Here is a 25,826-nt window from a genome sequence, read left to right as displayed (position 1 = left end):
GTCCGCGGCGGCGGGAACCACGGAGGCGGTCCGGCGGTCGTCCGCGGCGGCGGGAACCACGGAGGCGGTCCGGCGGCCGTCCGCGGCGCTGGAGGCGGGAACCACGGAGGCGGTCCGGCGGCCGTCCGCGGCGCTGGAGGCGGGAACCACGGAGGCGGTCCGGCGGCCGTCCGCGGCGCTGGAGGCGGGAACCACGGAGGCGGTCCGGCGGCCGTCCGCGGCGCTGGAGGCGGGAACCACGGAGGCGGTCCGGCGGCCGTCCGCGGCGCTGGAGGCGGGAACCACGGAGACGGTCCGGCGGCCGTCCGCGGCGCTGGAGGCGGCGATGATGAGTCCCGGGGGCCGCCCACAGACGGCGACGACGAGCCCCCCGAGGCAGGGTCTCGGTCGGAGCACAGGGGGTCTCGGTCTCAGGTGGAACACTGGGGGTCTCGGTCTCGGGTGGAACACTGGGGGTCTCGGTCTCGGGTGGAACACTGGGGGTCTCGGTCAGAACGGATAGGGACTGGGTCTCGGTCGGAACACTGGGGGTCTCGGTCTCTGGAGGAACACTGGGGGTCTCTGGAGGAACGCAGAAGGTCAGGGTCTCTGGAGGAACGCAGAAGGTCAGGGTCTCTGGAGGAACGCAGGAGGTCAGGGTCTCAGGAGGAACGCAGGAGGTCAGGGTCTCAGGAGGAACGCAGGAGGTCAGGGTCTCAGGAGGAACGCAGGAGGTCAGGGTCTCAGGAGGAACGCAGAGGGTCTCGGGAGTCGGGGTCTCGGAGGGAACGTAGAGGGTCTCGGGAGTCGGGGTCTCGGAAGGAACGTAGAGGGTCTGGGTCTCGGTAGGAACACAGGGAGTCTCTGGAGGAACACAGGGAGTCTGAGTCGGAGCGCTGGGGGTCTGGGTCTCGGAAGGAACACTGGGAGTCTCGGAAGGAACACTGGGAGTCTCGGAAGGAACGCCGGCTGGAACGCCGGCTGATTCGGCCTCGGGTGCGCCGGCTGGAACGCCGGCTGATTCGGCCTCGGGTGCGCCGGCTGGAACGCCGGCTGATTCGGCCTCGGGTGCGCCGGCTGGAACGCCGGCTGACTCGGCCTCGGGTGCGCCGGAGCGAAGCCTTGGAACCGGCCGCGGAGGCGAGCCGCAGCGAAGCCTTGGAACCGGCCGCGGAGGCGAGCCGCAGCGAAGCCTTGGAACCGGCCGCGGAGGCGAGCCGCAGCGAAGCCTTGGAACCGGCCGCGGAGGCGAGCCGCAGCGAAGCCTTGGAACCGGCCGCGGGGGCGAGCCGCAGCGAAGCCTTGGAACCGGCCGCGGGGGCGAGCCGCAGCGAAGCCTTGGAACCGGCCGCGGGGGCGAGCCGCAGCGAAGCCTTGGAACCGGCCGCGGAGGCGAGCCGCAGCGAAGCCTTGGAACCGGCCGCGGAGGCGAGCCGCAGCGAAGCCTTGGAACCGGCCGCGGGGGCGAGCCGCAGCGAAGCCTTGGAACCGGCCGCGGGGGCGAGCCGCAGCGAAGCCTTGGAAACGGCTGCGGAGGTGAGCCGGAGCGAAGCCTGGGAAACGGCTGCGGGTCCGGAAAGCGACGAGGGGCCGGGTGCACCGGCGGCTCACGTCGTTGTCTCCGAGCGGGCAGCGGAGGTGGCGGCTCCGGAAAGCGACGAGGGGCCGGGTGCACCGGCGGCTCACGTCGCTGTCTCCGATATGGCAGCGGAGGTGACGGATCCGGAAGGCGACGAGGGGCCGGGTCCACCGGCGGCTCACGTCGCTGTCTCCGGGCTGACCGTGGAGGTGGCGGCTCCGGAAAGCGACGAGGGACCGGGTCTGCCGGCGGCTCACGTCGCTGTCTCCGAGCGGGCAGCGGAGGTGGCGGCTCCGGAAAGCGACGAGGGGCCGGCTCCACCGGCGGCTCAGGTCGCTGGCTTCCCGGACGGAGGTATCGACGGGGGCCGTATCCGGGGGGTGCCAACACCAGTCTTGTCCCCCGGAAAAGCTCCCGCTGCAGGTCGGCGAGGGCTTCCGCTAGCTCCCTCTCCTCCCTGCCGGATCTCCGCCTCCTTCCGCTCTGCTCTTTTGGAGGGAACCTCCTGAATGCAGCTGGGTCCATCATGAGCAGCCTCACCGTTCGGTCTGGTCGGGTCCTACTGTCATGAAGTGTGGTGCGGGTTGGTGGTGAGGCAGACGCAGCGGACCCAGGTATGATGAATTTGCGGATTTAATGATGGAAACCAGTCAAAACAACGGACAGCAGGCACAGGGAAACACTGACGACACTGAAGCTAACATAGACGAAACATAGACGAGGACCCGACGAGGAACAAGGAACACAGGTGGAGTTAAATACACGGGAGGGTAATCACAGAGACGAGACACACCTGGGAACAATCAAGGGGAGGACAGGACAACGAAGAGACTTAAGGACACAAAAAACTCTAAATGAACACAGAAAACACAGATCCTGACAGTCAGAGGCACATGAGGATGGGTGGAGGAAGGAGAGAGGTGGGTGAAGCATGACACGTGAAAAAAGGAGCAGCGTTCCTCTTAACACTGAATCCGCAGCCCTTTATCTGTTGTTTCACAGTAGCCTATTTCTTGTTCTGTCCCTCTCTCTCACAGAAACCATATGTTTCCAAGTGTATTCCCTCTCCGAGGAATTCTAGCTATTGTGAATTTTTTCTCCTCTCTTTGCTCTGAAAATTACATTATACTTGTGAATATCTGCCCTCTCCTGGATTTTGAATAATCTCATTTAATTTGTGTGTAAATGAAGGCTCCGCTAATTGGTCTGAATGGAAGGAGATCAAAGTGATGGTAAAAATATCAGGTTCAGTAACAATTTGGGCTCTATGAGCCATAAAAAAAGGTTACAGCAGGTTACATTATGTTTGTTTAACCCTGTCCTTGTACATGCGAGGAGAAAAGCTCAGAAGAAAATTCCCCTCAGTAGAGATGATGGCTAGAAATAAGAGCTATTACTTTCAGGTTTGTTTCGTTGCTTGTACTTTCGTGTTATATCAATAAAGTCACACATTTCTGCAGATACTCGTGGATGACTGTTGTTCAAGACTTTGCACACCAATCGGTTGCCATGGTAGCTCACAGGGTTTTTTTTTTCTTCAGCTGACCCACAGTTAGATGGTTAGATGGCTGCTGCCTCACTAAGATCACTTCAGATGAGCTGTCTCCTCTTCCATGTACAAGTCGCTGCACCTGACTGAAATTGCTTTCATCAGTGTCAGATATAAGGAAACAAAATTGGATTTTTCTCAAATTGAATGCATCTTTAAAGGTATCAGGCACTTTTTGTAAAGTGGCCAAAAAGAAATTTCTTTTTAATTTCTAATTTTAACAATGAGAGGCTTTACTGAAACTGGTTCTTTCCTTTGTAATATAAGTACAAAGTAAATTTTAAGTCACATAATTATGATGCGCAGTCAAGGTATCCAGGAACCTCAAGTCTAGATTATTACAAACATACTCACAGCCCTTCAATTTCTTCATATTTTATACAATCACAATTGTAATATTTTTCGTTAGATTTTATGATAGCCCAACACCCAGAAGTGCATAATTATGAAATAAAAGGAACATGATAAAACATTTTTATGTACGATGTTCTTGCATAAATCTGTCAAGAATTGAGACACGCAAAATGACAAAGTAAACAAAAAAGTAAGATTGCATAAAAAGTGTAGTATATACTTTATGATATAAAGTATAATTGCTCTATATGCAGTAGAGAAATTCAAAAACAGGGCTTATGCAATTTATAAATTATGAGGCGTAAGAGTTAGTGTTTATATGTATATTTGAGTATGTTTCATACACCTTTTAATGTAGCACCATTAATTTGTGAGAGATGGGCCCTTTAAAACATTGAGACTTGATCCCAACATACTATTCATTCTACAATAAAATGCATGTATAAAAGAAAGAGGTTCTAGTATTAGTTTTCTTGATTATTATGCTAATGTTAAGCTAGACTGCTCAGGTAGGATATTTTAGTACCTTTAACAATCTATTTTTTCTGCTATCATCTTCTCTAATATGAGCCCTATAGGCAACATTTATTAAAAGATTATGTTTTTTAAGACCTCTAGTTTATGTTTTAATTTGCCTGACAAACCACTAAACCAGGACGAAGAGTCAAAATTACGCTATATTAGCGCAAACACAAACAGCTTTTTGATCTTGATATGATTAACAATGTTCTAGTTTTACAAGATAAACGCTTTAATTTATCAGCAATCTTTACCTTCTGACTGCTTCAAGAATTGGTTAGCCTTCTTCTTGCAAATGTCAAGAACTTGTTTAACTGTTTATAGATTTTCCAAAGCTGAGCTGTGGTTCTCTACAACTTACCCAAAATTACCCCAGACCTTTATGCTAGGCAGAATTCATCATACAGCATTTAACTAAAGGACAGCTTGTCCTGTTTTTGACCTTTCAAGAAGAGCAGTTATGGGAGGATACCCATATTTGCTATATAGAAGAGCAGAAGCATGTTGCCCCAACACTTCATCAATCGCAACACGAATGTCAAACATGAACACTTCAGGGTATTGAGATGTTTCTTTTTTTTCCTGGATCTTCCTTGCAGTGGTATGGCACCTTGCCTATGGCTGTTTACACTGCAGTATTTCCAAGGAAGCTCCTTATAAACAAAAGAACTTTCAACATTTTCAATAATTATCCTCTGAGCTTAAAGGGAAACAAGTTTAGTTGTTTGCATTCTACAATTTGGCCACTAGATGTCACTAAATCCCACATGTTCCTCCTTTCACAAACAAAAGTGTCAGTTTTACATTTTCTCTTTTCCTGCTTCATTGTCTCTTCTGTTTTCTGTCTCGCCTGATACCTTGAGATTAATATGAGTGTAACACCTTAAAAATGGCTTAGTTAGAGAAGAGGAGAGGGGTGAATGAAGCTCCACTGTGTTGAAATCTTCTTGGCAGCTGTAACATATAAAAAGGCCGTGACGCATCATTTCATGCTTTAAATGAAATTAAAAGTACATAAATAAGTTGTCACCATTAGCGTTACTGCACATCTGACAGATCATAAAATACGGCAGTAGGCTGGCAATGCAGCTGTGCCACTTGTCAGGTCTATTTGATGCTGTCTCATTTTGTTAAATGCCTGCTGTTGCTTTTTATGAGCTCTCTTCATGCATCTTCTTGCCTTCTTACACCCCTACTAAGGAGGATGACAGAAGAGGAGGTGACAGTAAAAGATCATTTCATGGTCAGCGTGCAAATCCAAATTAAACACGACTGATTTTGTGCACTAAGCCAATAAACATGAACAGAAACATAGAGCCTGACACTAACTTCTAAATTCTATCAAAGTTTACTTTAGTCCTTTGAGAGTCCATTGCTGTATCGATTTAGTCGCTGATCGTGTTCGTAGAGGTTTGACGTTGAGTAAAATCTGTGGGGGATGGTGTGTTATAGTTGTAAGTTACAAGATGTGTGAAGCATTCAGGTTTTATGCACCACAAATCTGGAACAAACTTTGGCAAAGATCCTGAGGCACTAAGTTCCTTTAGATCAAGACTAAAACCTCAATGCTTTTGAGCTTCCTTTGATTAATAATGACTGGAACATTGATTCATTTTAGTCTTCAGTCAATGTTTGATAAGGATTACTCTTGATATGATGATGGTATTTAACATCTACCTTGTTGCTGAAATGTGTTATACAAACAACTTTGACTTGACCTAACTATACACTTCAACAATGTGACTGTAAAGTAAAATCTGTCCAGGGAAAAGTGGTAAAGTCTAGGTTCAGACAGATAAATAAAGACAAGATCATCAACAATATAACTGTAGCTAATGACTCTGTTGCAACGATTGCACTTTCTAACTTATGTAGTCACTCCAAATATGTACAGCAAGGTGTAAGTTTATTAAACTTTATTATGAACTTCACTGAGGCAGACCTTTGTCTTTACTTTTTTTAAATAGAGACAACAGGTCACAGTTTTCTACATTCTTGACTCTAAGCTGAAATGTATGCCTTACATGAAAAAATGCCTTTAATAACTGGTTCCACTTTGCAGATAAGTTAAAATTGCTTCAAACTGACTGGAAATTAGTATCATTCAGAGATATGTAAAAATTAAAGACTGAGATGTGTTTTGGGGAAACAACATTGTAACCATGCAGCTGCTTTACTAGTTTGTTTCATTCACACTGTAGATCTATTAAATGTGTTTTTAATCAATTGGAAAAAAAACATTGCAAATATTATCAATAGTATATATTATCAACTTACATCGTTAGACTTATTATCTCCCATTTTACAGATTCTGAAATCAGAAGTCCATACTTCACATACTTCATTTAATTAAAGTTTCTAGTATGGATAATTCATTTGATTTGATTTTTTTTTTTTTTTGAAAGAAAACACTGGAAACTGCTGATTTTGAACATGAGTGGCTGGGTTTAAACATTTAGTGGGGGGGGGGGGGAATGAGGAGTTTATGCACAGGAGTGGCTGAATCAAAATATTAGAAATATTCCATGAGGAAAAAAAACCAATCAATACCTTTCCATCACAGGACTTCATCCTTGGTTCAGGATCCTCTCAGAAAGTACTCCTTCTCTAGTGGGGCAGCCTCTGGGGTAACTTTCAACCCTTGCTATCTGATTTGCCTTTGGTTACTGCTGTGGAAGCAACAAAGGGAGAAAGTCCCAGAAAAAAAAACAGAATCCTGCAAAAGGTTACTCAATTGAACAAAAAATCCTAAAGTCTAAAGCTTTTCATTTCATTAGATCTCATAAAGTGATTTTATTAACTTGTGTGAGCTAATGTAAAACTGTACTGATAAGTCATGAAGTCACTGGATGCTGTCCAGCTTTGTCAGTTTCTGCATACGGCAATAAACCTTTAATTTCCTAAAATATAAAACGGTAGTTACTTTCATACACTGAACTAAAGCAAACAGGAAACCAAACAACATCTCACTCCAGCTCCATGAACAACACCATAAATAAACCTTTACAAGTGCAATATTGTTCTTTTCCCCTCAGCGTTATAATCCATCTGTCAAAAAGAATTTCCCAAAATTAGCCCCCTCCAGGAAGTAGAAATTCACAACTTGCCTCCCTCTGCGTGAGTTGCTGGGTAAGAACAGAGGAGTGTGTTTGTGACAAACCGGTCGTGCTTGTGAGTGTGTATTACGTCAAAAAGTCACACTCATCAGCGGCCTTCTGTACAATGTGACTGTTCAGTCAAAAGTTTGAGTGTGAGGATGACACGTTGCTTTGGAGCTGCCGGGCACGGAAGCTGTCTCTGTTTAACAATGCACAGCGGAGACTTACAGTACATCTTAATAGGCGGAATGCAAGGGGACCATTAATCTGAGCACTGGTGCAAACAGTGATGCTGTCATCTCCTCAAAGTGTTTGCGGAGAACATGCCACAGCCTTCTCTGTGAATTTTCTATGGCTATGCAATAGAGAAAGAGGATGAACATTGCATTCATTTCAATCCATTAACCTCTCTACACTTGGATTGTGTTTGGAGTTTCATTAAATTCAGATTAATGGAAGCATTAAAGTGTTTTGCTGGTGGCACACATTGCTAGTGTAAACCATGTCACAAAGTATAACTCCTCTTTTTATTATTCCAGACTTTGGTTGGGTTGGGCAGTATGTGCTAAAGACAGTCTTTGTGATTTGAAGTTAGAGTGAGAAGATAATTTCTGAAGTTCAAAGCACAATTGTGAGATTTTAATTGTAGCTCAATTGTAGCTTCGCAACCCAGCTGAGTTCCTCTGTAAACAAAAATTAAAATCTCACCCAAAATATTGAATAAACCTTGCTTCACAATTCCTTCAAGGCAACATATTTTTCTACCACATTTTTTCCTTTCATTTAACATTCATTAATAGGTTTGGAGATGTATACTCCATCAACAACCAGTTTTTGCTAAGCCTGCAGTCACTGTCTGTTGAACGTCAGCATTTTCTCCATGATCATGTTGGCCATAACCAACCATTTCTCCATTAACAATTGTTTGTAGTTATGCAATGTTTCCAGAAACAGAATTGTGCGTATTTATTAGATGTAATTTATCAATCTACCCATCCATTCATTCATCCATTTCTACAAGCATATAATCAGATGAAACCAATACAACTCAGACAGATCTAAGTTCTGTTATATTTATTTGAATTCAGTCCTACTTCAATGCGGTCAAAGTTATATTTAAATGTAATTTTCTTAAAATTATAATAATAAAATAAGCCCAGCAGATTGAATGAGATAATTTACTTAGCAGTAACTTTCTTCCCTAGAAAGCATGTGGAGGCAGTGGAAAGAAACAACCTCTTCTTAACAGGAAGCAAGAATTTATAAAGGAAAATTAGTTTGAATATCCAATTTAATAATCCCATTTGTGCGATCAGTTTTTGTCAATTAGAGTTTGTTATTTTCCAATGATAGTTTTTTTTTTCTTCTGGTAGTGATAAGTAATACAATATATGTAGATACTGTAAATATCATTTCTAAGAGCTCAGATAATAAAATAGGTGAAAGACTGCTGTAGTGGCAAGTTACCCTCATGCTTCTTGTTTAACTAGATGAGCTTGTGATAAAGATAAAGAGAAAAGGGGCTGAGAATTTGTTGGCCTCAGAAGCACACCATAATGCAAAACAAATGGCATTTTCACCCTGATATTGTCAGTGCCAGAGTGTAGTTAGTACTTGCTTCCAGGCTTTCCAGTATTTTACCCCTGATCTCATTCCATGCCATCACAGTAAGTCATGCTTGAACTGATGTCTACTCACTCAGTCTCTGTGCACTAATGACAAAGAGCCTCAGGCCAGGCTAGACGCTCAAGGTTACTCTCCTGTGATCCATCTTCACAAAGAAATCAGCAACCCTCATCTTAGAGAAATAAAGAAAATCTAGATCTGCTGGGATAGAGGCTGACTCACTGACTCAGTCTGTTCAGATGTCTTCTGTTTCTTGGCCACAGCTTAAGCTGCTACCCCCTACAAGCCCCCACTCTGATTTCTAATCTTTAGGAAATCGTGTTATTGCCTGAAACTATAACAGAGAGGAGCTGTCTGCTAGTTTTGAGAGAAATCCTTTTGATTCGAGGATGTCAGGCCCTGTTCACAGTTTCTCACCTGCCATCATCTGCTGTTGTTTCAGTCAGTGAACTGCAAAGACCTCGATACGTGACCTGCAGACATAACAAAGGCCTCGTCTGCTGCTGGGTTTTCTGCACTGACATGTCTGATCGCGCTCTCCGATGACATTCAACAACCTGAAGTTAAACGATCTCTTTCAAATGTTAAGTCATACATAATACTGATGATGCTACGTTTTCATTCCAATGATCTTCTAATATCTATCCACTCAGCGGCTATTAAATTAACAACCAACAAGATGTAAACACGACTCAATCTCGTGTTCGATCTTGGTTCACTAAATATTCCTGTTGCCTGGAAAATGAGTTGCATGTCATTTTCATACTTTGGTGGTGGAGGCAATGCCTATTCCTGTTAATTATTCATAAGTCAGTAATGTGTGCATCTGTTCTCCTCAGACAGAAAGAAGGAGGAGGAGAAAAGCAAACTGATCATCTAAAGATAAATTAGATTGTGCTGCAAGCTTTAGGGTTATATTTCGGGGTTATATTTCGGGGTGATATCACACGTCTTTTTTGTGGGAACTCAATGGAAACCAGGGAAATGTTACTGCTTATCTATGTTGGAAAGCTTAAAATATATTTCCAAATAAGAATCCAGATTGAATCATGCCCTTTTTGACTGGATGTGTTTATATCTGGGACCTGCCATTGTGATTCTGATCCCCAGGGTGCAGAGAGAAGCATTTTTAAGGTAATATTTTCAACCTAAAGAGCTTTGAGCTGAAAAGGTGTCTTTATTTGAATCTAGAGAAATCACTATGGTAACACATGGTGAACACCTAATCTGTTTCAGCTGAGAAAAAGAAATCTGCAACCTTTCCACTGATTCTTTTCGTGATGATATCCATGTATTCATTCTCGCTGAATATATTATGTCTGCAGGTTAATTACGGCACCAATTGAAGCCGACTTACAGGCTATAACACAATCAGAATGTCTCATGTTGCCACGGAATCACAAATTGTGCACATTTAGTGAGGGAGGCAGAAATTGCATAGTGAATGACAAGGCTTTTTTCGTTTGATCCTCTTCAGCATAGAAGAGTATTTTTACCAGAGTCTGCAACATCTTAACCAAAAATCAATATTCACAGCATTACAGTCCTAAAGTCTGGCGTTTATACAAGAGTGACAAGGAAAAATGCCATTGTTGAAAAAAGTCCTGTCAGCAAACTGCCAGAACCTTTATTTGTAGTACGTGGAAAACCCTACATATGTTAGAAAATTAACCCTGCAACTCATCCTGAACACTCTATTTCATCCCTGAAACATGGAGGGGAAACATGATAATGTACTGATGCTTCGGCACAGACAGGAGGATCGGTCAGAGTTGATGGGTATATAGAGGAGCTAGACACAGCGTAATAACAGAAGAAAAACTAATAAATGTTAAACAAGACATGAGACTGGGATAAAGGTTCTCCTTCAAGCAGGAGAAAGACTCTAAACAAATAACCAGAGTTATGTGGTGGTTTAGAGCACAGCATATTTATTTGTTCAAATAACTCAGTTAGAGTTGAGAGCTAAATACAACAATATGTGGCAAGACTTATAAATTGCTGTTATGAAATGCAAAGATGAATGGAATAATCTCTCAGTTTCTTGTATGCAACGTTGGTAGAAATGTACTATAAACAACCAGGGGTCAGAATACAAATGCATTTTTCCAGATTTTGACTTGTAAATCCTTTTGAAAACCTTTCATTTCATAGTTGTGAATTTTCCTTTTGTTTGTAGTATAAAACCCTTAAATAAGACTTAAACGTATGAAATTGTTACATTACAGGAAAGAATTAAAGGGGTCTAAATACTTTTGATGATAAGCCAAAAAAAAAAACATCAGAATAAATATACCTATAGTAAACTAAGTTATTTTCTAAATTTAGATTTTCAACTTTACATTTCATAATTATGTCCCTACCACCACAGATACTAGCAGAAGAAATAAAGGCAGTCACAAAAGAAGAGAGAAGTCAAGTTAGGAGCCTTTTTCTGAAAGGAAACATTCTAGAGCCATCACTTTAAAACAGCTCATGTAAATTATTTTTTTTCTTTTTAATAAGGTAAAATACCAGTTTTACATGATGAAAAGGGTTTCCCAAGGAGCTGTTGGAATATTTGTGAGCTGGTGTCCTCTCCTCCTGATCCTCCTTCAGGAGTAATTTATGTTCTGAGATTAGACGGTGAAGGAGTTACGTGATCACTGACGGGAGAATAGATGAAACAATGAGGCACAAATAAGACCAGTCATCTGTCATCATAACATCAACAGAAAGATTTCTCAGTGAGGAGAGCAGAAACGCTTTAGATCCTCCACCTTATTTCTCACGCTGATGCATTTATTTTGTAATTTTTGAGTGACACGCTCCTGTCTATTGCCTCCACAGGAATACCTGTGTCCACTAAACGGTTGTGTGTGAAAGAGCATGTTGTGACAGCCATGTCTCTGGAGATGGAAAAGACCATCACCAAGCTGATGTATGACTTCCAGAGGAACTCCACCTCCGACGATGACTCCGGTTGTGCTCTGGAAGAGTACGCCTGGGTTCCCCCAGGCCTCAATCCTGAGCAGGTATGAGCTCCATGATATTCAAGCTGCATTTTACGCTTAATGCTTCATTAGTTATTGCTGTTTTTCATTCTGAACACGCAGACCATATTAATTAAGCCAAAGCAATGAAAATTATTTATTAATCTGGTTTATCTAATTTGCAACACTTTCCTCATAATCTGAAGCTGTAAACAGAATTGTTTGACCAAAAGAGAAAAAACACATCTTGGTTGTTTTATTTCACCTTGTGTGTATTATATCTTCTTTAGGTTAGAATAGGAAGAAGAGAAAGGGCCGGGATGACATCCAGTACAATCACTGGGACTGAAATATCAGACATTTTATTGAAAAATAATTGAAGGGACATTTTTCAGCTAACAAGTTTAAAACCAAATTTATATGTAGGAAAATTTTGTGCCAGACAGAGTGATAGTCTGAAGGGGAAAATGTGGATAAAATGGGCCATTTCACACATTGTTAAGAACAGTGAACTTTGATTAAAAAATTATTTAAGAGGGGGGAAATGATAGGCAGCTCAGTGAAAATGATCTACAATGTTTTATAATGGAAACCAAACCAGAAAGAGGTGGAGGAAAATGGAAAAGCACTACAATGGATCAAAGGATAGCCTGAAATGGCAAAAACTCTGTAATGGTCAAAAAGCTCCATTGAGAGTTCTGTAATATAGGCAACTCTTTGAGAAGCCAAGTGATCTGCAATAAGTGCCCACAAAGTTACATTGTTGGAAAAATCACTTCTTCAAGATGTTCCAGATTGTCAAAGAACACACTCAGTGGCCAAGGGAGAAATAGCTAAACATAGAAATAACTATATTGTCATATGCTCAGAAAAAGAAAATCTGGCAATGAAATTTGTACTCCACAAGCTCCCTTTAACATCATTTTTGAAAGTTACTTAAACTAAGAATAAGAAATCACAAATAAGTAATTATTAAGAATAATAAATCTAGGTTGAGGGACAGAAACTGAATTGAAGCCACAGTTCAATGTAAAGCTGTACTGATCAGGCATCGTGCTTTGAGGACTTTTATCAACCTGTCCTTCCATCCATCCATTTATCCATTGTCCTCTGATTATGTGCGATCCAATCAACATTTTCCAGCTCTGATCAATTTTATTGTCTGAACACGGCTGTAGGAATGAAACAAGTATTAGTGATGTTTCATTAGTGGGTAAATTTTAATTATGCTTTTGCTAGCCAGAGCTCAGTCTGTCCTTTATTTTAGTGAAATTAAAGTAATTGGAGTCAGTGAATGTTGGTTTGAATCTTATTGGAAATTCAATTTGGTTTATCTGAGCTTGCACACTCTAAGGCTCCCTATTTGTATCTATTTGCATCTTAACAGCCTTTTAATGCCATGCCTGACCAAGGTAATTGAATTAGTAGAAACTATCTCTACATCTTTAGTTTGTTTTTATTTTTGTCTGTAGTTTTGTCTTTTTCCTTTGTGTGACATTAACATGCATACATTTCTTCAACAGTTTCAGCTATAAACCATGTTGTCTTTGTTCCGTAAGAGAAAGACACTAATACAACAGGCCACCTAGGGCTCTGTTAACAGTTGACAGGAAGCCTGATAACAGTGATTTTCTCTAGTCAGCCATCTTTTGACAGGATGCTGAAAGAGGCTGCAGCCTCTGTCATCCAGCAGGAGGTGGAGGCAATTGAAGCTGCCTGTTTCTCTTTTAATGCACTTGAATGTAATGATTTTTAAGCCTGTCACTTCTGGTGTCTCTCCATACAATGCCATTAAAAAAGGAAATAATCATGTGCTAAGGCTCATTGAGCTGTCAGGAATCAAAATCCCTAAATTTGTCTACACTGAATCTATCATTAGGATTCAGCTGTGTTCCGTTTGTCTTTCTAAAAGGTTTTGTTTCCCAAGTTTGGACTTTTGCTCAAGCATAACTTTTAGGTTAATAATAACTTGATTACTACAAGACACAGTAGCTTGCATGAGATGACTTAGATTTATTAAGTTTCATAAAGCAATCTATCTCAGTCTGTCAAAAATCTATCATTTTGGCATTCTCTAAAATCAATCCATCTTAAGATTGTTTCTTGACCTTTGCATTAAGTGATATTTATCAAACATTTAAGAAAGAACCAGGGGTTGTTTTATTTTTATAGAACACTTTGTGTAGTTTTCAGGCTTAAGATTTATTTATTAAGAGTAATGATGATTCAACAAAAGTTATAAAAACAAACCTACATGAAGTAGTAAAGAATCCATCCATCCGTCCATCCATTCATCTATCCATCAGCCTATTAGAGCTGTAAGAAGCTGGTGCTTCTCTTCAGCAAACAATTTTATTATGAAATTTATTATTTTATAATAAATGTCCATACTAAACCATACTAAACCATACTAAAATCTGTTAAGTAGTGATTTCACTAAACAGAAGGCATAAAAACATTTTTTTCTGACTTACTATTCTACTATCGATAAGTTCAGTTCAAGTTCCTCAAGATTTATGCTCCTATGATCCAAAGCTACAGTCTTTTATTCATTTCTTTCTGATTCTCCAGAAACTACTGCCACAGTTTAATTACTTCTTAGTTTACAGTAGTTTGCTGTACATCCTTTTGTCCTGTCTGCTATGTTCTTGAGCCCTTATATTTCCACTGTGTGTAAGCTTCACCGTTTCATTTTAAGAAAGATTTTTGAACATGATTTTGCCTTTATCCTGCTTGTGTTTGAGTCTTTCATCACCAGCATTGGTTTTTCAGTCAAAGAACCGACCGGACTTGCTCTCAGGTCAGCTTTATAACAGCTGTTGATTCACTTTGTGACTCACAGATTAGTTCTTATCCAGGCCATTGGATGTCTTAGTGCTTCCTCATTTTAGCTTCAGGATTGCTCCTAAATAAAGGTACTGAGTGACGTGGCACACACGTCTGAGGTGGGTGGAGGGAATGTGGTTTCTTTAACAGCTTTGCACCAAAGTAGTCACACACTGTACAGCATGAAATCCAAACAAAGGCTCATTGGTGGATTGTTTTTTCTCTGACGGAATCAGAACTCATTTGCTTTTGGATGAGTAGACATCAGGAAGAGCTGATTAGCCAATCAGGAGTCAAGTTGGGGTAATGTAAGCCCAACATCTTGGTACAAAGTCAATAAATTGGAGAACTATGTTGTTCTAAACTACATTATTTTATTCTAAAACAAAAGTCAACAATTACTGTTGTCAAAAAAATCTCAAAATTGAGTCTGTATTCTCAAATTTTAAATTTTAATATTTAATATTGTAACTGATGCAGTATTTCTAAATTTCAAAATAATATTTTTTTAAAATCATTCATATTTTGACAAACACTTTAAAGTCAGCCTTAAATGACCTGGACTACAGCAGTTAGTGCATGTGAAAGGTCAACCTGAGATGTTCACTACAATTTTTTAATAAAAAAGGCATTCTTATTTTTCATGATTTTTACCTCAAAAAACATCTACAAATCATATTCAGGGCTTGAAGATGATTTGATTCATATTCAAATCATTCAGCTAAGATTTGAAGACGAATCCAGAGAAAAAAAAATAGCAGATCCTCTGAAAGTTTGTTCTAACACAAAAAGAATAACTTTTTCCTGATTCATGTTTTAGTGCACTAAATCAAATTATTCTCTGTGCTCTGTGTCACAAGCAAACAGATCAGAACTGAAATGAACACGATTCATTATTACTATAGCATTATTTATAAACATTAAATTAGGAAGATCAAACATGCTCTGCTAGGAGAATAAATTAAGCTAATTTAGAATTGATTTTGCTAAGGAAAATACATGAGGCATTTTTACAATGATAAATTATTTATAAAATTAATCACTAATGATGCACAAGAGAAAGATTTAATTTAGTTATTTATGTGTATCACCTGTTCTCCAGCATGAGAACGGAGGTTAAAAAAATTTAACCATTACCTTTTAAACCTTACTTTTTCATTATAGTACAGTATAGTATAGTTTACTATAATATAGCATAGTAGGGTATAGTATAGCACAGCATAGTATAGTACAGTATAGCATAGTTTAGTGTAGTACAGTATAGCACAGCATTGCATGGCGTAGTATAGTATAGTATAGTATAGTATAGTATAGTATAGTATAGTATAGTATAGTATAGTATAGTATAGCACAGCATTGCATGGTATAGTATAGTATAGTATAGTATAGTATAGTATAGTATTAGTGCCTTTTTGCTCCTTGCAGGGGAAGGAAAGGCACTTTCATTTTACAGTAATTTTCCACCAAATTGATTATGTAAACTTAATCTGAAAAACTTGACTGAGTACAAACAATTTTGATTCAGAGGCCAGTTTGCTTAAAATCAGACAAGCGACAAGATTGCTTTCCATCCCAAAAGTGTTTACCTCTTGAGTACCAATCAGCGTTTTCTGTATTTCACCAACTAACATGCAAATACAAGGGGAGGATCAGGACAAGGACACTGAGTCCTGCATGATGAATTCAAACTGCAGCGGATATGCTGAGGGTATGGGTACGCTGAGATTTCCTTTAAGCAACGTGAATATTAGCTGTTAAAAGTTTAAAGAAGCTCATTCTATCCTAGGTTGAGTCTGCAGCTGCAGGAGCACAGAGCTCATTGCGCAATCACATTTAACTCGAGACGCTGACCTCCGAGGATAACAGTCATTGAGGGAGAAACATAAACGGGTCCTGTTGGCATGAAGGGCATACTAAATTCATTTAAATGTAATTTCAGATTAATGTAAATGAGTTTGTTGCATGAATTAATGAAATAAAGCAGAACATGTAAACTACTTTGCATTCAATTCAAAGCAATGGAACCGCACACAATATATTCAGTGCCCTTGAACTTCAATGTCCTTTATGGAGGGTTTGTATGATAGACCATTGATAAAAGGTAGATAATTGTGAAGTAGAAGGAAAAGGATTTCATTTTCTATAAATACAATTTTATTATTATACAATTTATTATTTTTAAGTTTTGCTACAGATTCTTAGACTTCTGCCAGTACTTTGGCGTATATATACATATGAACTATCCCATTGTTGCTCTGGCTGTGTGTTCTGCTGAAAGGTGAACTCTCATCCCAGCCTCAGAGTTTTTGCAGCAGCTAACAGGTCTTCATCCAGGATTGTTTTGTCTTTACCTCCACTCATCTTCCCATCAAGTCTGACCAGCTTCCCTGTTTTTGTTGAGGAAAATTATTATAACTTGACAATATTGCCTACACTATGTTTCTAAAACTGTCTTAATGTTGAGACAATACATCCTTTCCCTTCAAAATAATGTACCGCTGTGTTAGTCTGCCAGATAAAATCCCATTAAAATACCCTGAAGTTCATGCTATTAATGTGGGAAAATGTAAAAAATTTCAAAATCCTTTTGCATACCATTGCATGCTAAGAATAGTTATCATTAAGCTTCTTTTTCTGTGATACCTATTATGATTCAAAATACTTAAAATTTCCACTCTATTAGAAATTTATGTAAATTGGCCACTATGGAGTGTCCTTCAGTCACAGTTCTGTCTCTGTCCTGCAGCTCAGTTTTTCTCTTCTGTTATCCATGAGCCTCCTAGCTAATATATAACTTATGCTATGAGAGATAATCAAGCACAGAGGAAAGGAGGATAACTTTGACTCTGACTTCATTGGGAGTTCAAGGATAAAACTAAAAATTGTAGCAAATATTGCTTTGCATCAGTGGACAGACATCTTACAAAATGGTTAAAAATAATAGGTATCAGTCTTGTCTTTCAGACAAGATTGAATTGGGAATTTAAATGGTTTTGCTTTGTCTGTTTTAGGTGCACCAGTATTATAATTCTTTACCAGAGGAGAAAGTGCCATACATAAACAGCCCAGGAGAGAAGTACCGCATCAAGCAGCTGCTTCACCAGTTGCCCCCACATGACAATGAGGTGAAATACACTTTCAGCCATCAAATCACAGATTTTCTGTCTTAATGTGTGAACGTTGAAGATGTCTGGTATTTGCAGTTTTTATGTTGCCTGATGATGATGAGCTGTGATGTTTCAGGTACGTTACTGCAACGCACTGGACGAGGAAGAGAAACGAGAGCTTAAGATCTTCAGCAACCAGCGGAAAAAAGACAACTTAGGCAGAGGGAATGTCCGTCCATTCCCCCTCACCGTGACCGGGATGGTCTGTGAGAAGGTAAACAGAAGAACTCGCCTTCATTTTGACTTTTAAATCAAAAAAGTCATAAGACTTTCATTATTTTTACCTACATATATATTTTTGAGACAACTTCATGATTTCTCTTTTCCTTCTCTTACCATCTCCCCCTTTTTTCTACCTGTTGCACTCTCTTCATCCTCTTCCTCGCCAACAGTGCGGAGGTCAGATAAATGGAGGGGAAATTGTAGTTTTTGCTGCCAGGGCGGGACATGGAAAATGTTGGCACCCTGCTTGCTTCGTCTGCTGCACATGTGAGGAGCTGCTGGTGGATCTCATCTACTTCCTTCAGGATGGGAAGATCTACTGCGGCCGACACCACTCTGAGAGGCTTAAACCCCGCTGCTGTGCCTGTGATGAGGTGCGCCTGTCTGGGCCTAAAGCCCTTTGGGGTTGGAAAGCCTAAACTACACAGAATCTAAAAGGTTTTGAACCAGTTTACAGAGAAAAGATGGCTCTGTTAAATATGCCAACTAGGCATGTAGTTTCCCCTAGCCAAAGTCTGGTGAAGTCCTCTTCTGTTAATTATCTGAACATATTGTGACCCAGATGATTTATTAAGAGGACAGCATTTGTAGTTTTCATAGCAAAGATTTGTTTTCAAATATGTTGTTTAAAAAAATCTGTAGGACAGAAAGCAGGCTACAGTTGAGTGGTGTTGCATTGCAGCAAGTAGGTCTCTTGTTAAATCCTGGCATGGGTTCTTTCTGAGTGGAGTTTGCATGTTGTACCCTGTGCAATAGTGGGTTCTCTCTTGATAATTCAGCTCCCTCCAGATCTCATATAGAATCTTACAACAAAGTGCTCTTTGGTCTTTTTGGTGTTGTTTGTTTACTTAAGTTCTCTAACAATCTGAAGCCTATATAGAACAGCCGAGTTTATCATACTTATTAATTACAGACATATGAAGTATTTATAATAAAAATATAATTGGTATTTGGTTTATTTTATTTAGGGAGACCCAAATAAAATATAATTTATTTCTAAATCTAAAGAAATTCTAAATCATCATTTGTGCTGTCCTGTGTTGGTCTACACCAGTGGTTCCCAACCCTGGTTCTCAAAACCCCTCACATTGAGGCTGCACATCTGACTGAATTAACTGGGTGATTAACAGGCTTTAGCAGCACTAAATGCCATGCAGAGGAGGTCATGCAGCCATGACCTCCTCTGCAGAAGCTGGAAAAGAGGCACATCTACAACACGTAGGGTTTAAAAACCAGGGTTGGGAGACACTGGTCAATAAAATACTTAAAAATTCAAGGGGTGTGAATACCTTTGCAAGGTAATATATCAAATCTAAGCATTTTAGATGAAGAGTAATACAAGTGCAGTCAATGTATATGGTTTTGCCTGTTATGTTTCTTATACATATATACATGAGCAGATGGGCATTCTCAGTCTTCAGAGAGTAGACCATCTGGCCATTGATTCGGTTGCAGTGAGCACAAGACACAACACACAACAGTCCTTTATGCTTTTTAGCTCTTTAAACTTCTTGACCTTGTTAATTCTCTTTTTCACTCTGATTGAATGATATTAGTCATCATAATTTTTCAGAACAGACAGGATCCCTGTTTTTTAACAGTCCCACCCACAGATGGTATGTCGGGTTTTTTTTCATTTAAAAAAAAGCCCGTTAAAATACATCTGATCACCATGACTTATTCTTTTTACATAAGAAGTGTTCAAGTGTGTATGAGGTGCTTTTCTTAAACCCTCACAAAAGAAAAATGCAGATAAAAATGTAGGGTACGACAAGAGATTATTGTACAACACAGTTTACAGGTACTTGTCCCTCACATTATTTTTATCACACTGAAATGTTTCAGATAATTTTCATATCAAATAAAGAAAGCATAAGTAGTTTATGTCACAAACTTGAGACAGGCCATCTTCTTCTTTTTGGTCAGCTGAGTTTTTTATTATTATTATTTACCTTAGAAGTCTCCCAAGAATGCAAATTGGCAAATTTCTTTCTAATTGTTTGATCCTGAACGCTGACTCTGTCTACAGTGCTTTTTATTTTGTTTTGGGCTCTTAGTGACCTTCTGGATAAGTTGTTGATGTGCACAACCTATTTCCACAAATAGGCAGACTGCACACTTGAAGCTGCAGTCTACAGCCAAGTTTCCTCCTCACAGAGCATCCATCCCTTGTGCCTTCCCCACTCAGCTCCTCCAGATTAGCTATAAAAATGAAACTATGTGCCTGGAAAATACATAATACCACATCTTTAATAAAGAAAATATTTATCTTAATTCAGCTTTTTGTAGCCTAGAGAGGTGTTCTTCTGGGTACCATAATTTAACCATGGAACAAGGAAATGTGTGACTTGTTAGCCTAAAGCCTAATCCTGCGTTTTCTATTTCCACAAGTTACCTTTGTTTGTTTGATGGTCCGAACCATATTAGTGTGACAAAGAGTAAAAAGACTATTTAGAGATGCCTTCATAGAAGAAGTACCGAACAAAAACAACAGCGTGTTGGTTAAATCCTAGATTACCCCAAACATGGGCCTAGCTCTCAATGGGATTTTAGGAAATATTAGCATCTGTTCTGACCAAGTTTTTTTTTTAGTGTTCTTACCTCATGTGTTTGCTGACTATTGTAATATCTGAACCACACAGTTAATCTTTGCTGATGAATGCACTGAGGCAGAGGGAAGGCACTGGCACATGAAGCACTTCTGCTGCTACGAATGCGAGACCACCCTCGGGGGCCAGCGCTACATCATGAAGGATGGACGGCCACACTGCTGCAACTGCTTCGAGTCTCTTTATGCAGAGTACTGCGATGCCTGTGGGGAACACATAGGTACAGCACAGCTACAATAACACATATGTACAGTTGACAAAACACACGGACATGTTTTACTTTCTACACTGTAACACAGCAGCTCAAACAGCCTCATAATGAATGTATGTGTGGCTGGTATCAGCTCCGAGCCTCTTGGGTCACAGCTGCAGAGAGGCGGATCCAGTGCGGTGAGATGTGGATGGTTATTATCATCCCCGGATAACAGTGAAGGAGTGGGTTTCAGAGAGTGCCCCCAAACTGTAACCAGATGGGAGCTGTGAAGGATGATTAGTTCCTCCAGTCTGAGAGCAACGCTTGTGAAATTTATTCGTGCTATCTTAGAAATCAAGCAATCATGTAAGGGCACAGAATCACAAATGTTTGACTCCAGGAAATAAAAATAAAAAATAAGAGGTTAATCTGCTGGTGAAATTGGAATCGTTGAGCATACTCATTCACCAACATTGTAGTTCTGCTTATTTCTGGAATGTGGTCAAAAGGATTTTTTTTCCCTATGTGATTAAAGGAATTGACCAAGGCCAGATGACATATGATGGGCAGCACTGGCATGCCACTGAGGAATGTTTTTGCTGCGCTCGCTGTAAGCGTTCTCTGCTGGGACGTCCATTCCTCCCAAAGCAGGGGCAGATCTTCTGCTCACGGTCCTGCAGTGCTGGACAGGTATGAAAAACTGAAAGCAACTACAATTTGATTAAATACATTCCTTTAAGCATTTTTATAATCAAACAAATCTGGTTTCTTTCCATGTATCAGGATCCAGAGGAGTCTGACTCCTCTGACTCTGCTTTCCAAAGTGCTCGCTCTCGAGAATCCCGCCACAGCACCAAGATTGGCAAGAAGGAGCGCAGGAATGCTGAGCAGGATCGCCGGAGCACAGAGCCCCGCCAGTCAGCTCCTCCACCCATGCCCGACCGCCTGTCTGCTGAAATTGATCCCCTTTCTGTTCCAATGGACCGACTAAGCCTTTCATCCAGTCAGACTCCGAGCAGGACACCTAACCGTACACCGAGCCGCACTCCGAGCCGAGCCCCAAGCCTTAACCAAGTGTGGATGAGCAGGGACGAACCCTACATCCCAGCTTCATATGAGGGCCCTAAACGGGATCCCTCCCCAACCCCTGCATCTATACACCTGCTGGGTCAGTGTAATGCCAGGCAGGGATACAATCCCAACACAAACGCTCATCCACCTGCCCAGAGTCCTGCCAACCCAGGCAAGAGGCCTGATTCCTGGGGGAAGGAGCAGGGCAATGCCAAGAGGACCCCTATGGCTGCCCTTAGGGGCCACTCCTTCAATGAGAACTGGATCCATCACAGCCAGGATGAGTTCAGACCCAACAAGCTCCGTACCCAGATGAGCTTCAATGAGATGTCTAGCCAGAATCAGGGTTTCTCTGACAAGAGGAGTACCAGTCTTCATGGATTCCAGAGAGATGGCAGACCCCCGCTGACAAGGAGAAACCACATCACTGCCATGAGCTTCAACGAGCCCCTCACTCCACTAGAACAGACGCCTCGTGGATCCATGGACTCAATTACTATGTCCAATACTGCAGGTAATGGATTATACAATGTGGCTTAGTCCTATGTAGCATCACAGTGCAATAAAACATCGCTGACAATGCAATTTAATTAACAGCATTGAAAAGTGAACTCTTATCACATAGTTTTGTTGCACAGACAGAAAAGCACATTTCACGTGTTTATTGCTCAAAACTAATAATTACTTAGAATTAAGCTTCTCTGAAAATGTTAATATTACATAAGAATAATAAAAATGTATTTATCATTATCCATCTACAATAAGGGTAAGTAAAAACTGGTAAAGGAGAAGCTTGTAAATGTAGTGCTCTACACTAAAGCAAAATTATGGAAACGTTTGTGAAAGAAAAACAAGTGGTGGAATATAGTGCAGATAAGATAACTGCAGCTTTGGCAGGATTGTAAAAGAAATCCTATTGAAGAGTTTGGATGAGATTCACAAGGCATTGACTGTGTCTGGAGTCATCTACATTCCTTTATTTTAAGCCATTGTCATTTGTCAGAAACAGCTTCCGGAGGTTTGGAGAAAGAGGACTGGACTGTCCCTCAGTAGTCCAAAGTTCTATTTGAAGTTTTTTTTTTTGTTTGTTTGTTTTTTTTTTTTTCTCCGAAGAGTTTTTGCGGCGCTAGTGGCTCGTATTTTTTCGACAGTAGGCAGACAGGAAAGAGGGGAAGAAGAGGGGGGAAGACATGCGGCAAAGGTCGTCGGGACCGGGAGTCGAACCCGCGACGTCAGCGTCGAGGACTAAGGCCTCCAAACGTGGGGCGTGCTGCGCCACCACAGCACGCCCCCTATTTGAAGTTTAAAGTAAATTTAGCATTGCATTTGGTCAGAGTCAGGAGGTCCAGTGGGGAGCCTCAGAATCCAGGTAATGCAGATTAGGGATAAGTTGTTGTTTAAACAACCTTTGCTTCCTTAACACCTCAGCAGAGTTACAGGCTGATCACGTCCGTGCCATGCTGCACCGACACTTCGATTCAATAGGAGCCTCAACCAAGTACTGAAAATATATCCTGTAAAGAACAAGGGCATATTTTTCAGTTGCTTGAAGTCTTTTGTAATAGAAAATAGTCTTACATAAGACAAATTTATTAGTCTTATGTAATATAATAATTTTATAAGCAACTAAAAATATATAATCTGATCAAAATGACAGAAATAAATACTTGATCTTTGTCACTCTGTATGTAATGACACTATATGATATATGAATTTCACTTTTGCTCAAAAATGAATGAACTTTTTGATATTGCTCTTTGTTATTGAACTGTATCTTCCTATTGTGACTGAAAAATATGATGTTTGATGTCCTGTCCTAACAGGTAACTCTCTAGATGGGGCCACTAAGCGCCAGGAGCATCTGTCCAGGTTCTCCATGCCTGACCTGAGTAAGGATTCAGGCGTAAATGTGTCGGAGAAGAGCAACATGGGTACCCTCAGCTCCTCAGTCCAATTCCATAGTACAGAGTCGCTGTCCTCTTCTCGCCCTTATAACAACAACATGTACACTCCCCTGAGAGTCGGGTACCCACTTCAGTACTGGGAGGGCCCGCAAGACGTTGGCTGTGATGGCAAAGGTCGTGTTGGATTGATGGGCAGCAGTGGGAACCTGCGGATGGCTCCCATGAGTGACAGGATGCCACGCCGCCGCATAAACGCCCAGGAGTCAATTTCACAGCAACAGCAGCCACAACCGAGACCCCACAAACACCATCGTGGGACTAACGGTCACCACCGCAGTGGTCGCCATCACAAACGCTCCCGCCGCTCGCGCTCTGACAATGCCTTGCACCTAGTGGCAGACCGCCCCACTCAAATGGTGGAGCTTCCCTATCGTCGCGTACAAGAGGATTACGACCGCTTCCCCTCCGGTCAAGCTGCTAGGGAGTTGTATGGTGTGGACTCAAGCGGGCACAGGCAGATGCCCCACCGGCCTTGCCCACGCACCACTTCTGACCTTACTCTGCAAAATGCTGGCTGGCAACCAGTGGGACTGGGTGGGCCATGCTGGAATGATGGCTACATGGAGGCTGCTGACCCTTGGTGCTCCAGCTGCTCCTCTTCTTCTGAATCTGAAGCTGATGAGGGGTATTACCTGAGCGATCCAATCCCTCGGCCTGTGCAGCTCTGCTACATCAACAATGAGGAGCTGCGCCACCGCTACAGCCCATCTGGGATCGGGGCCCATCACGGGCCTCTGCACGGACCGATTCATGGCCAGCTCCACAGCCGCCAGAGGAGGAAGAGCAAAAACTGTATAATTTCCTAGATGTAGAGCAAGGAAATGAGAAGGGAAGGGAAGAAGAGCGAAGGGAATTAGAAAGGTAAGAAGACAGAAGAAAGTGCTTGAGAGGAGGAACAGAATGAGTGGGAAGGTGAGAGTAAGACAGCTGAGAGTGTGTTCAGGGTGTGTGTGTGTTTCTGTGTTTGGCAGGGTTTGAGGGATAAAAAAGCCAATTTCTTTGGGCTTGTGAGCTTACACAACTCTACACTGGGTTATGGTTGTGTACACCTACACAGAATGATCTAATCATAAGAGGAAGCTCAGCTGGCTTACACAACAAGAATGTTTACAGTGACTGAGACCAACTCAATGATGGCACCAGGAAGCACTAATGAATTGGACTGCTTAATATGCCGTGGTCAAGGTATATAACATGGTGTACGTGCGTGTCTGTCTGTGAGTGTATTCATGTTACAGAGAATCTGAACAATTTCTTTAGTCTGAAACGGAAAGTAAAGCTGCAGCGATCTGCAAGCTCAGAGAACCGAGCCCTGAGCAGCCGACTTCTTCTACACGGACCGACAAGAAATTGTGCTGGGATAGTGAAAGCTATGTGCTAGATTCCAAGCTACGTCATTGTTTACCTCTGTGGAATCAAAATGCTGCTGGAATATAGTGTTGGCTTCCTAGCCCTGTTATCAGCTTGTACAAAAAAATAAAAGTCTATTGAAACTTGTGCTCTACATAGCCAGCTCTCCATGCTTTACCAAGGACAGAGAGCCGGGCAGCCTCTGCTCCTTGCCCATTCAGGCACAGTAACGTCAGGTATGGTCCTGTTTTCTTTTCTGCAACATGCTTTGTTTTACTTACAGATGGTTAAGAATAATTAAATAGTAGTATTAATAATAATGATATTAACAATAATAATACTAATGCAAACAATAATTATAATGATATTACAAAAAATACCTGCTAAATGTATATATAGTAATACACTTTAATAATAGATGAAGTACTGTAAATGTCTTGTATATATTGTCTTAAATATTTATATATTTTGTAACAAAAGAATCATTATTTGTATATCATAGAAATGGGGAGGCTTGCATGTGAATTTTGTTGTTGTTGTCTCATACTGAAAATAAAGTGTACTTTAACCAGGAAACTCTTAACGTGAGTTGTACTGTACTATTTTGCTCAAAGCAAGGTTTCTGTTTGTGCTTCAGTGTGATGGGGTGACAAAAATCATCAACACTTTGCATGGAAACAGATATTTTGACATGAAATGTCAAAGCAAGTGAAAGCAACTGCAATGTCTGATTGTTCCAAACAGAGTA

At 41.3% G+C, this 25,826-nt stretch overlaps 1 protein-coding gene across 1 annotated transcript in view; it reads left to right on the top strand.

Annotated features, from left to right (window-relative positions):
* The window catches only part of prickle2a (prickle homolog 2a), a 54,466-nt gene extending 28,805 nt beyond the window's left edge, over positions 1-25,661 (top strand). The window contains exons 2-9 of the mRNA XM_032577026.1: positions 11,534-11,718; positions 17,514-17,627; positions 17,746-17,883; positions 18,062-18,265; positions 20,534-20,720; positions 21,229-21,383; positions 21,477-22,278; positions 23,588-25,661. Coding sequence (XP_032432917.1) covers positions 11,587-11,718; positions 17,514-17,627; positions 17,746-17,883; positions 18,062-18,265; positions 20,534-20,720; positions 21,229-21,383; positions 21,477-22,278; positions 23,588-24,534 — 2,679 coding nt within the window. The 5' untranslated portion in view covers positions 11,534-11,586 and the 3' untranslated portion in view covers positions 24,535-25,661. The remainder of the gene's footprint in view (positions 1-11,533; positions 11,719-17,513; positions 17,628-17,745; positions 17,884-18,061; positions 18,266-20,533; positions 20,721-21,228; positions 21,384-21,476; positions 22,279-23,587) is intronic.
* The last annotated feature ends 165 nt before the right edge of the window (positions 25,662-25,826 follow it).

This window comes from Xiphophorus hellerii, chromosome 1 (assembly GCF_003331165.1).
Source record: "Xiphophorus hellerii strain 12219 chromosome 1, Xiphophorus_hellerii-4.1, whole genome shotgun sequence".
Classification (NCBI taxonomy): Eukaryota; Metazoa; Chordata; class Actinopteri; order Cyprinodontiformes; family Poeciliidae; genus Xiphophorus; species Xiphophorus hellerii.
The sequence above is the reverse complement of the archived record's forward strand: the minus strand, read 5'-3'. Positions and strand labels throughout refer to the sequence as shown.